This window comes from Chenopodium album, chromosome 11 (assembly GCF_948465745.1).
Source record: "Chenopodium album chromosome 11, dcCheAlbu1.1, whole genome shotgun sequence".
In the NCBI taxonomy this organism is placed as follows: domain Eukaryota; kingdom Viridiplantae; phylum Streptophyta; class Magnoliopsida; order Caryophyllales; family Amaranthaceae; genus Chenopodium; species Chenopodium album.
Genome location: NC_137844.1, coordinates 5,932,302 through 5,945,188, shown reverse-complemented (window position 1 = coordinate 5,945,188; position 12,887 = coordinate 5,932,302). Strand labels below are relative to the sequence as shown.

Sequence of the window (12,887 nt, the reverse complement as noted above, 5' to 3'; positions counted from 1 at the left end):
TTTTCATATTCAAAGTTAATTGGTTGTTTTTTTGTTGGATATGGGAGGGGTATGGTTCACGGTGGTGGTTTTTTTTTTTTTTTTGTGTAGATTGTTGGTTTTTTTTGGTGGAGGTAGTTTGGGGGTTTACGAGGTTGCGGGTTTTGGGTTTGGTGGAGGCTATTGGTCGGTTTTGTGTTGGTGGATGTTGTTTACAAGGTTGCACTTGGTCGGTTTTTGGGTGATTGTGCTTGGTCGGGTTTTGGGTGGTTGTGCTTGGTCGGTTTTGGTGGTTGTAGGGATGTTGGTTGCTGCATATTCGGGTCTGTGGTGGCAGGGTGGGTGGGGTGGGTTTTGGTGGTAGTGTTGGTGTCCAATTGTGAACTTAATTATTTGCTCTCTTTCCTTAATTAACCTCCCTTAAAAATTTCTTCTTGGAAAATGTGCAACTCATTTTGTTGCACATAATGTATAACGGAGGAAGTAGGTACAATAATAGCGTAGAGGTTATTTAGCCATGAAGAGATCAACATAGTACACATAAGTACATAACACATACACAATGCGACATAAATTGAAATACTATCTCCAATTTCATATTATGTGCAACAATTGAGTATTTTTTGTGAGATATAAAAAATTCGATTATTGCATATAATATAAAACGGAGGTAGTAATTAGATTTAACATATTACAAGCGGCCTAGCTATCAGCTCCAAGCTTTTTATCCTTGAAGGGGAGAATGTTTTCATAGTTAGATTTATTTTTCATACATATATACTACATCCGTTACATATTATGTACAACTTTTGAATTTTTATACTTCACAAATAATACCCTAAAGTTATACATAATATATAACAGAGGTAGTATTTGACATCATTTATTTATAGTTCAGACTCCTACCATAGCTCAAACAATAGTATGTATGGAGTAGCATTTTGCAACCCCAACACGTACACTAATAATTGATAAACCACGAAAACAATGAAGATTAAAAATATGGAGCAAGCTTTTAACAACACCAACAAGATTTCTAACGAACACGGAACACAACCACAACCACAAAAACGAAAACGTGGACCAAAACGAAGGAATCGTAGTTTTAAATTGATAGTTTTTTCTCCATGGATTGATTAACCCTTTCGTGTCAAGGACACAGTGACATTGATGAACACATTCTTCTCTTTGGTCATCGCGACTTGGACAATTTCCATGTATCTCTTGAACAACTCTTCAATTATGGCTTCTCCAAAATGATTTACGAGTAAGGGCTCCGCCACGGATCTCATGCATTTAACAAAGTCATAGTGAGTAAATGCCGTCGTAGGTAAATCATTCTTATAGTAGTGTTCGTTTGCTTCCCAACTTATTTCGGAAACATCAACTTGATTAAGTATAAAAGATCCTTCTTTCTCCATTATAAATCCTATTTCTTCTGCTGATGGAGTGTATTGAGGTATGTTGAATGTATGTAGCTTTTCTTCCTCTATGAAACCCTACGTAAATTCAATTCATAATAAAAATATATGAGGTACAATATTAGTCAATCAATTGATCAAGACCTTTTTTTGTCAACCTATGAAAATAGAAATTCATTTGTTTAAGTTTAGTTGTCACATTTTCGAGATATTACCTCAAGAACCATATCGTTGAGGACAGTAGCGAGAAGATCCCATTCGTAACTGGATTCCTTACTATATTTTTCAATTGTTGTCCTACCTAATATTGTAAGGACCATAATTCCTCCGGGTACTAATTCTTTGGACCGACACCTTAGAAACATCGAAAAGTCCTTTTCAAATTGGTCATAATAAGCTTCTGTCACATTTGGAGGGCTTGTACTTGCTATGTAGATATTTTCCTTGTTGTCTTCTATTCCTGTTGGTACCTGTTGCACCCATTCAAAAGCCATTATTCTCATCCATTCAAGCACTTGCTAAATTATTTTGACCATTCAAATTAAAGCATCGAGGTCATTTACTTTTGTGGACACGTCAATTATGTAATTCATGAGGATCATTAAAATTGCAATAGTTTGATTGACACGTATATCTCCACATACCTTAAATGATGCCGCCCTTTCAAGTAGAGATATCTTTGAGAAAGATTTCATAATTGGGAGATGTCTATATATTCAAATGATTCATAATACAGAAAGAGATTTTCTAATGTGTCTATGAGCATACGACAAGATAGAATAATCTATATAATTTAATTATATTAACAAATACTCCGTATAATGAGGACATTTTCACATTTTTTAATTAATCATTAACTAAATGGTTTTAAAAATTTTCCTTTAGGATTCACCATTCTCTTATTTCATCCTTTTTTTCATAGGATTTTTTTTCTTTAAATTTTGTAATTTAATATGTGCACATGGGCACATGTTAGACAAGCCTTTATGGATTATAGATTTACTGTGACTAGTAATTCAACTTATTAGGCCAAACTAGTTGATTCAAAGTAAATTGAGCAACATAATAAGCTAATTGGATTGTTTGGTGGCCTAGCTAGTGAGCAATTCAAAGAGTTGATTCCACCAAATAAGTTCATATTGTCAACAAGCGGCTTGTAGGAGTTTTTTCACGAGTTTAATCAAGTATTTTTAAGATGAAATGCTAGTTATACCTTTACTTTTTACGTGTACAAATAAAGACAAACTCAAAAATTAAAATCATTTTGAAGATATGTAAAGATTGAAAAATTACCTGAGAAAGCCACATGAGGCTATAAGAAGAATGAACAAAATGCAAGTGATTGGTAGGGAATAGCCTTCCATAGAAAGAGCCAGGAACACCATTCACAAAACAATGCCCAAAATTATTATTCCCAATTTGCTTCTTCAGGCTATCCTCAAAGCTTGCTATTGACCTAAAGATTGTGTTGAAATCATTGCCTGGAAGATCATTCAAGTAAACTTGATACTCTTGGCTCCCATTCCCGAAATCTTGACGAGCATTTTCGATTGTTTTTATGAGCTCAGCGACCACTCCCAAGGTGTTGAGCTCGGCGGAGGAACACCCCAAGTCAGCTATACATAAGGTTGTTGGTCGTTCCTTGGAATAGAACTCCTTTATGGCTTTTTCTTTTATGGATTTTGTCAATAATAACACCTGCTTCTGTTGCATGAAAATTGGAATAATATATTAGTATTTTGGTTGATTACTAAATCTTTATTCGCTTGTAGAATTTAAAAAAAAATAAAATAAAATAATACCACAATTTATATGTGAGCTATTATATGTCTATATTAATCAAGCATTATTCGTGTTTAATGGTGTAGAATAAATCCTAAATTTGTATTTTTATTTTTTTATCATCTAATCGTCTGATTGAGAACAATACTTAACTTAAATCAATTTTTCTAAGGAGTACTCATAAAAGATATCATATTCCAAAAATATTACTAATCAACACTATTAATGAATCAGATCGGATGATATCTTCTTGATTAAACGTGATCTAATTGTGCATGCATGTATGTTGACATTCAATTGAAATCACTAAGTTGAGTGCTTCTATTTTATGTGCTACGTAGTAATTTGAATTGTCATGTAATAACCATGTGCCACCGCTCTTAATTATATAGTCTAAATTTGAATTCATACTCCCTCCATCATTCATATAATTATTAATACATCTGATAAATTAATAATGAAAGTCGTCTTTGTACATAGTATATGAAGACAAATAGGGAGTACATATTTCTTCCATTCTCTTTTGTTCAATTCACATATTATAGAATTGTACATACATAAAATAAAATGAATAAAAGGGTGAAACAAAAACAAAATAAAACCAATAGTTATAAACCTATTGTAGGTCATTTTTATTAAGATTGTCTATAGAATTTACCTGAATGTAGGACGTTTTTACGTAACTAGTTTCATCAGTCCCCTCCTTCATACGAAGAACTTGCTTTACCTCAATTGCCATCACCAAAATTTGATCACTCTATATCTCTCACTCCGATCCTCCCTTGCTTGGTTCTTTTTTCTAATATTTCTTTACAATTAAGTAAAAAAAACCTTTGATGCAATAAGCTAGGCTTGTAATTCCCTATTTATAGAAAAATAAAAAATAGTTAATACTTGTAATGAGTACATCGCACCACTCAGCTCCACATAAGCACCATAATAAAGTAAGACTAAAAGCCAAAGTCTAGTTAAATAATCTTATTGTGTTCTCATTTACCTATAAATGGTATAATTACTTATATTTGTTTTCATCAATCTTGCAACAATAGCAAGGTCTCTTTTAATGTGCTAGAACGTAGTTTATGGAACACATCATATACGTAGCTATACCGTATTTGTACAATTGTAATACTGTGATTATTACGTAATATATTATAAAGAAAAACATTTAACGCCAATTTCATAGACATCTAGACAACTTGATCACTAAAATACACAATAATAACATGAATTGATGGATTATAGCATCGGCTGGGTAGAAGTTTGTTCGATTAATAATTATGTAAATTAAATTAAAGAGATTATTTACATTTAGTACTATATAATCTACTATTAAGACATTAACACAACTTGGCCACTAAATTACCATGTAATAGCATGAAGTCATGGGTCAAGTCATGGGTCATATGTGGCACGATTGATAATGCAATGATTTGATATGTTATTTGGTACGGTTTTTGTGTTCCCATTCATCTACTGTATATACATTGTTCCCATCTTACATTAAATACAAAGTGTACCAACTCTTTTATAAAGTCATCTATGCAACTTGGTCACTCTATATATCATCGTATAATGGCTTACATAACTATATATTTTTGTGTGTTCCCACCTAAAGTTACATTTGTTGCTTGTCATCTTGAAAAATAGCAAGGTATCTTATGATATGTTATAAGTTTATGGAACACATCATATACTTATTAAGATGTGTTCTTTTCACCTTATTGGATTTGAACTTATAATTTATCTGAGCTTAACGAAACTTATTAAATCTAATTGAACTTACTAAAACTTATTAAACCTCATTGAAATTATTAGAACTTATTGAATTTATTGGACATTATTAAAATAAAGTAACAATTTGCATATATTACAAAGTGTACTCTACTAATCTACTATGAAGACATCTAGAAACTTGTTCATTATAATAGGCACTAAAATACCATAAAATAGTAATAATGACGTAATTACGGTGTGCATAATGATAATAATAATAATGATGTAATTACGGTGTGCATAATTCATGTGATTATGTCGTACGTATCAGGCAACCTTTGACTAAAGTGAATTCAAAATTAATTTAAGGAAAACTACCCAATGATATTAAAGCCAACACCACAAACACGGCCATTTTTTTAAATCAAAATTAAAGAATCTTTCCGCATGACGACTTATGTATGCTTCGTTGATGTCATAGCGTTACATCAGATCACTCATTAAATAAAAATAAAATACTCGTAAGTATTTGCTTAACTAACTTTGCATACTTTTTTTAGGAGTGTTAATTTGAATGATTGGATCAGAATCAATTAGGTCGGTTTAGGTCACTTTGACTATATATGAAATTTAAATTGTGTTGAATTATTATACTCGTAGTTATACGAATAGAAATCTGAATTGAATTTTTTTGAGATCGGAGTTAGATCGGATCGAGCTATTTTTAATTTTTACTAGTGAAACTTAATTCTTTGTAAATAAAAAAAATTAAAAAAAATTATTATAGATATACTACGGATTAGGGCCTGTTCTGATTGACTGAACTGAGCTGAACTTAATTGAACTGAACTTATTAGAGCTGAACTGAACTGAAATGTACTGAACTTATTAGAGCTGAACTGAACGGAACTGAACTAAAATGAATATTTTATAAGAGAAGGAAATTAGGAGCTGAATTGAACTGAACTTATTAGAGTTGAATTAAACTGAACTGAACTAAACTGAACTGAACTTATTAGAGCTGAATTGAACTGAAAATAATCGTATCAGAACAGACCCTTAGTGTATTACTTGTTGAGCTAAATATAAAAACCTAAAACTTTGATCAACTAGCGAGTTTTGTCCTCCAATTCAATAAACCTCTTTTTTTTTTTTACAAAAAAAAAAAAAATAGGTAAGGGTTTATAGTAATATATGCGTGAAATGAAACAAGATGTAGAAGCGTAGCTCAGTGGTCTTTTTACCCTGCATTAGGTTGTTTGAGGGTCCAAAGTTGGCCACAATTTATTTTATTTTATTTTTTGGTACATTCAGTCATACACTCATACCTTGCATGATACTGAATACTGACTTAGGGCCTGTTCATATTTACTGAACTGAGCTGAACTAAATTGAACTGACCTGATTGGAGCTGAACTGAACTGATTAGGGCTGAACTGAACTGAACTAAACTGAGCTGAAATGAATTTTTTATATGAGAGGGAAATTAGGAGCTGAACTGAATTAAACTGAACTGATTGAAGTTGAACTGAACTGAACTGAAATTTAGTACTTGTGAACAAGCCCTTATTAATAGTTACTATACTACTGCAGTTGTACTAATTGAAAAAAAAAAAAGTGTTCTATGAAAAACATAGATTTTAATTTTTGGAGCTGATTGTGTGTATAATACTATATTAGAAACAGATCTTGAACATGTCTAGACGGTTGTAGACACCTGTAAATTAAAATAACGAATTAAATATCCCATTATCGAGATATTCACCTCCGACAGTCAAGTTTGTAACCGGTAAACGAAGGAGTTTAAAGGGAGAAAAAGTAGAGATCAGAGAAGTTAGAGCAATTTAATATGCCTTGAATAATATGTTTCAATCTACTATCTTATCATTAATGATTAAGGTATTTATAGGGGTGGAAAAATGTGTCATCTAGGGTTTGATGACTTAAACTAGTGAGTGTAGATTGGCGGCACAATCAAGTATGGACATGTGTCCTAAGGGGCGTTGTTTTTGGGAATTGAGCCTCCTGATATAAGGAGGTCTTCTCTCTTATTTAGTTGCTCCAATGCTGCCATGTGTCATCTTCCTATTAAGACACATGTCACCTTTTTATAGGGTCACATGTCACCGTGGGATTAAACTATATGGTGGGACATTTTTACCTTAAACAAATACCATTAAGACTAATGGTGCACAAAATATCATTGAATTTTAAAGTTTCATAGAAAATGGCCAAAATACCCCAATCTGTATAAAGCTCATACAACACGAGCATGTACCTAAATTGGCTCAAATAAAACTAATTCACTTTCTAAACTCTACTTGTATGCTCTCAGAGCTTGTGTAGTATAAGTTGAACACCGTGTTGAGGCTGTAGAAATACAACAGTCATAGGTGCATGAACATAGTTCGGCGAAAGCTCAAAGGAAAAGCGTTGTAGAATCATTGATAATGCCATTTTAGCTTCAATCATAGCAAAATTTTCCCCAATGCATTTTCTTGGTCCCCAACCAAAGGGAAAGAATGAGTTACTTCCCCCTGTTGCCTTAGAAATTCCTTCTGAAAATCGATCTGGCTTGAAGTCATCCGCATCATCACCCCAGGATTTCTTGTCTCGCTGAGCAAGAAGTACTGGGAAAGTAACTAATGCCCCTGCAGGAAGTGATAGTTTTCCTAGTTTTGTGTCTTTGTAAATCCTCCGGTTTAGTTGGATTGCTGGTGGATATAACCTCAATACCTCGTACAGAATCATGCTAATCTAAAGGAAATCAATCAAATACATTATAAAGTTACATAATAGCATATATGTGCTGTGACATATGCAAGAAAAAATAACAAGCAAAAAAAAAAAAAAAAAAAAAAAAAAAAAAAAAAAAAAACAGAGGTTTATGCGGTTTGTAATAACAGAACCTTGTATGACGTGTAGGGGGACAATTGATTCAAGACATATTCTAATTTCTAACGATGTGAAACATGAGATATGAATATTGTTGAATGTAATATTTACTTGAACCTCAAGATGTTGTAATGAACAAGAAATTAAATGACTTACTGTCTTTAAATGACTTAGACCTTTAAAGTCAGGCACACTAGTCCCAAATGTTTGCAACACTTCTTCCCGTGCTCGTGCTTGCCAATCTTGATGCTTGCTCAATATAATCAATGTCCAAACTAGTAGTACAGAAGTAGTCTCCTGTCCAGCAAAGTAGAATAGTTTACATTCGTCCATCACTTCCCGGAGATTCATTCCAAGCTGTTGATTCTTGACACTGCCAGCAGCATTTTGTGTCTCATTGTGATTGGAATCCATGAGTGTTCCCAATAGGTCAAACTTTGGTGGATCTCCAGCTTCAATTTCCCGCTTCCTTTTGTTAATCACTCGTGTTAGTAATGTGTGTATTTGATCTTCGATTTTCTTCAACCTCCTATTACTCGCTGTTGGAATGTACCTACACATAAGAAGCAGGGCAAGATCAAGCTGAGCAAATGTGGATTTTCTGAACAGGTAGTACTACTGCTAGAAATTAAAAGTATATATGTATGATACCGGAGTCCTGGGATGTATACTGACTGCAGAGTACTAAGAGCAATGACAGTCATCTCCTTGAGAAGTTCGAATATTTGTTGTCCTTCCTCATAGCTACTACCAAATGCCGCTCTAGAGATCACATCAGCCGAGAGTGTAGTAAGATATGGCCACACATCTAGCTCATTAGAATCCTTTTCACCTAAAATCTTCTCCCATTTAGTGATCATCTTCACACAACCATCATAGAATGCAGGCAACACAAGCTGTAACAAACACCAACAAAATTTCAAACAATCAAAGGACCAACTTTATTGCCTAACAATTAGGAGAATGTATAAATCACAGACAATAGTCAAAGTGAATAATAAAAACGTTTTATTTATTTAAACACGGAGGGTATATACCTTTAACTTCTCCATGTGAAAGGCAGGGCTTATAATTTTTCGATGTGCAGCCCATTTATCTCCTTCATAGTTGACAAACCCCGGGAAGAGCTTGTCAACGATTGGGTTTAACCTCGGTTTATGAAAATCCTTCATATTTGTTAAGGCTTCTCTAATCAAGTCAGGGTTTGAGATGTTTATCATTGGTGTTGCACCAGCCCAAATGAAATAGTCCTGTCCTACATACATTAAAATCCAACAACCAATTCATCATTTCCTCATCATTCACTTCATATAGTCGTTTCCAAGAATAATCTTCCTTCAATCCATCTAATATACATAAGACAATCTTAAAATTCGATCATAGATATAAAGTTGGGTATTATGAGGATTGAACTCCGAACCTCAACCTAGGTGAGAGTTTTTCCATTGAGCTTTCACTCACTTTCAATTCAACATTACAAAATATTATTTTTTATAACTAGCATAAAACACTTGTATATATGGCTAATAATTCATGACAAATAATTATCTATATGAAATCTAATACCCATACAATTTAAGTCATATCAAACTCCAACATTTCAAAAATTAATATAGGATCAATGTATTGGTAAAGGCTACACATACAATTATTATATGTGGTCCGATCCCTACATACAACCTTACTTTGTCATATTTTTATTGGCTATAATAATGGGCCCATATTTCATTATAATTCAATTTATATTTTACTCTTAATGTCCTCCCCTCTTTTAATGATGTGTCAAATTTCTAATGGTGTTGTATGTAGAGACAACATACAATGATTGTATGTGTATCAGCTCTCTACATACTCCCTCTATATTTTACTTATTAAAGTTTGAGTTGTACGTTTGCCATGTACAATTTTAATCATAAATATTTTTAATTACTCGTGTCTTGTGAGTTCATGGGCTTGTTTGGTAAATGGTTTTTCATTGGCTTTTTTATTGGTTTTTGGCTTTTTTATATGGTTAAACATCCAAAATTTGTGTTTGATAAATGGCTTTTTCAGCCAGCTGAAAAGCTGGCTTTAAGCTAAAATGAAAAAGCTACTTGGAGTAGCTTCTGGCTGCCTAAGTTACTAATAACATCCAACAGCCAAGTTAACCAAACATGTTTTTAGACTAATAAAAAGTCAAACAGCCAACAAAAAAGCCAATACAAACAGTCAATCAAATCAGCCGACAGCCATCAGCCATCAGCCAATTGCCAAACAAGGCCATATATAAATTAAACACGATTTGATTGAAAAAACTAATAAAAAATAGAGGAAGTACATACCAAATTTGGTAACTAAATGATGACGAAGAGGGTCAACACGCGGAAAATAATCATTGGAGAAGCCATTCATGGAGGTTTTCAAAGCTTGATTACACATAAAGGAGTAATCTTTCATATCACCAAAGAATAGCTTGTAAGAAGTACCAGGTATACCCTGATTTCTTAACCATTTCTCTTGTTTCTTGGGTCTTAACCATACCCAGTTCACCACTTTGATTATACTTGTTACAATTCCTATAATTAGTAATGAAATTAAGATGGAATATAGTGTTGGGGTTTCCATTTTTTGATCTTTTTGCTGAATATTTTGTCAAATTAAAGCTAATAATCAATGTATGAAAAAGAAAAGGCAGAGGAATTTTGTATTTTTACTAGTGAATTTTATTGTTGTTTTTCAAAGAGTTGCTTAAATGAGAATAAAATAAATTATCCTATCATATTCTAGATGTAGGACATCAGGAAGGTGTAACAGGTGTTGATTATAATTGAACGGTACGCTTTGGTCAGAATTAGCTGCTAGCTCTATCATCACTCATGTGAAACTCTGAAATCAAGGTATCTCGGAATTCCTAAGGGATTGTTGTATTTAAGATTCATATTATTGGGAATTATTGTAGGATACACAAAATATAATAATTCATACTCCAATGGTTGTCCTTAAGAACTTGATAGTAATTTTAATTAGTTTCTAGCTATAAGCTTGATTATGGGTGCTATAATATGTAATCAATTTGTTTGAAAAAAAAAAATTGTCAAAAAGAAAATGTTTAAAGTAAATTAGTAATTAAGAATTTAAGATGAAGACAATAAATTAATAATTAGCTAGTCATTGAAATTCAAACTAACTAGAAAGATAATTAGCTTGTTATTGGAGTTGCTCTTAAATCCAGTATTAACAAATTTTGTACAAAAAATGTATGCACATTCCTATCGATGTAACAAGTCATTCTTTTATGGATGCCCAAACAATGGAGCATACATACAAGAATGAAGACGTTTAGATACACGACCTTGTTATGTTGGAAAAATGATTCACCTCTAATATCATAATGGACTTGTTTGACAAGTGGCTTTTCATATTTTTAGATGTGATCGAACAACTAAAATATAAGTTTGGTTATTTTGATTTTTTGTTGGATTTTTACATGAACTATTGGTTCGACCAAGTGATCTAGATTCAAACCCGCAACCTCCAACAAATAAAGATTATACACTTACCATCTCATCCGGCTTTTATTATTGTTTTAAATTTCTCATAATTAACATTATATATTCCTTTCAAATTAGAAGAATTTTAATTTATTTATTAGTCACAACATTAGAAAATAATTGCATAAGAGGTAAAAAAAAATCGTAACATCCGAGTCAACGCCTGGATCACACACTAGCTATATAAACAGTTGAATATGATTATGAGATTAAACAAGTACAAAGTATAAACTAGCAATACGAGGCATCGCCTAGAACACACACTAGTTTAAGATTAATGGGTGCTAGCTAGTTTTTATTCATTTTACTTGACATAATGAAGTAATAACTTTTTTTTTTTTTTTTTTTTTTTTTTTGAAACATAATGAAGTAATAACTTATGTAAATATCATTTTGTATACTGTAATTGCTTGAGTGACATTGAATTTAGAAAATTAGCACCCAAAGAATCAACAACCATTAAAAATCAATAGCTTATTCATTTTTAAAAAATTAATTTTTAAAAACTTGTTTTTGATTACTTAATTAAATAGTTTAAATAATAATCAATTAAAGGCTATTGCGTGACACAATTAACTTTTTTTGTTTGTTCAGTGAATTTGAAAATTTTAATGGTTATAAAATGGATAAAATGAAAACTCAAGGTTATTTTGTGAAAAAACGAAAAATAAACTAAAAACCTGAACTTATTAAGAATAACCGGATTAACCCCCATGTAAATTGGCCGTGGTTAGCCTAATGGCGCGCAGGTTCTTAGTCGTGCCAGCGTGATTCACCTCCGGAGTTGCAAAACCCTAATATGTCGAAAGGGGTTGCCGGGAAACCAGAGTATGTGGAAAACCAGTAATCGGAAAACCAGAGTATGTGGAAAACCAGTAATCGGAAAACAAGTATTTGACACCAAAATGGCCATATAGGTCTTCGCAACTGAAATTCAGGTATACATAAAACCTAGTGATCTTTAATTGATCCCTCTAAATTTTCAATTTTACAACAGCAATTACAGTTTTTCCATGTATAATTCTAACAATTGTTGAAAATTTACTGAAATTATTTGAGTATCGGAACCTGTAATGGGTTACATTTGTTGTGGCGATTATTCTCTGAACAAAATTGCATGAATTTGTTGATTTGAAACTCTTCAATTAGAATTTAGAAAGTCATTAGTACTTTTCCCATTAATCATTAGAGTTGTGGGATTTTCCCCTTACAATAATGAATTAACGATTTCAAGGTAGTGTTTTCCAGAATAATTATGCAATAGATTGTTTAGAGGTTATTCAATTAATGATAATATCTGAAATTTTAATAACAATGTGTTGAATTTTCCCACATTAACTTTTGAAAGACTAGGCAAATCTAATTTTAATAACAATGTGTTGAATTTTCAAGTGTTGTAACAATTTGATGCCTTCATCATATTTTGTCCTTGGATTAAATTAGTTAGATGGAAATGTAATGCTGCAAGACCTTGAGATTGGTCGCGATCACCCTTGCACTAGATTCCTCTATGATGGTTCAATGTTCATTATTCATTAAATGTTACTCCGTATTGTATTGACTA

General features: G+C 32.3%; 2 protein-coding genes across 2 annotated transcripts; both read right to left on the bottom strand.

The window, feature by feature from the left end:
* Positions 1-469: 469 nt before the first annotated feature.
* LOC145568372 (salicylate carboxymethyltransferase-like) lies at positions 470-4,011 on the bottom strand. Its single transcript, XM_081627800.1, has 4 exons — positions 3,841-4,011; positions 2,694-3,104; positions 1,616-1,870; positions 470-1,478 (listed from the first exon to the last, which is right to left on the bottom strand). Exons 1-4 carry the CDS (start codon positions 3,919-3,921, stop codon positions 1,116-1,118), a joined length of 1,110 nt encoding a protein of 369 aa, XP_081483926.1. The 5' UTR covers positions 3,922-4,011; the 3' UTR covers positions 470-1,115.
* A 3,084-nt stretch (positions 4,012-7,095) lies between these two features.
* LOC145568371 (cytochrome P450 CYP72A219-like) lies at positions 7,096-10,536 on the bottom strand. Its single transcript, XM_081627799.1, has 5 exons — positions 10,115-10,536; positions 8,831-9,048; positions 8,445-8,689; positions 7,950-8,346; positions 7,096-7,655 (listed from the first exon to the last, which is right to left on the bottom strand). The coding sequence occupies exons 1-5, from the start codon at positions 10,395-10,397 to the stop codon at positions 7,230-7,232; spliced, it is 1,569 nt and encodes a 522-aa protein (XP_081483925.1). The 5' UTR covers positions 10,398-10,536; the 3' UTR covers positions 7,096-7,229.
* Between the last annotated feature and the right edge of the window lie 2,351 nt (positions 10,537-12,887).

What these genes read in the sequence shown, in the direction of transcription:
- LOC145568372 (XM_081627800.1), bottom strand. Translation starts at nt 3,921, where the DNA reads ATGGCAATTGAGGTAAAGCAAGTTCTTCGTATGAAGGAGGGGACTGAT. An exon ending in GCCTCATGTGGCTTTCTCAG is followed by an intron (nt 1,871 to 2,693) that starts GTAATTTTTCAA and finishes TGGGTGCAACAG; the next exon opens with GTACCAACAGGAATAGAAGA. An exon ending in TCAACGATATGGTTCTTGAG is followed by an intron (nt 1,479 to 1,615) that starts GTAATATCTCGA and finishes GAATTTACGTAG; the next exon opens with GGTTTCATAGAGGAAGAAAA.
- LOC145568371 (XM_081627799.1), bottom strand. Translation starts at nt 10,397, where the DNA reads ATGGAAACCCCAACACTATATTCCATCTTAATTTCATTACTAATTATA. An exon ending in TTCACATGGAGAAGTTAAAG is followed by an intron (nt 8,690 to 8,830) that starts GTATATACCCTC and finishes TGTTTGTTACAG; the next exon opens with CTTGTGTTGCCTGCATTCTA. An exon ending in GTCTAAGTCATTTAAAGACA is followed by an intron (nt 7,656 to 7,949) that starts GTAAGTCATTTA and finishes GATTTCCTTTAG; the next exon opens with ATTAGCATGATTCTGTACGA.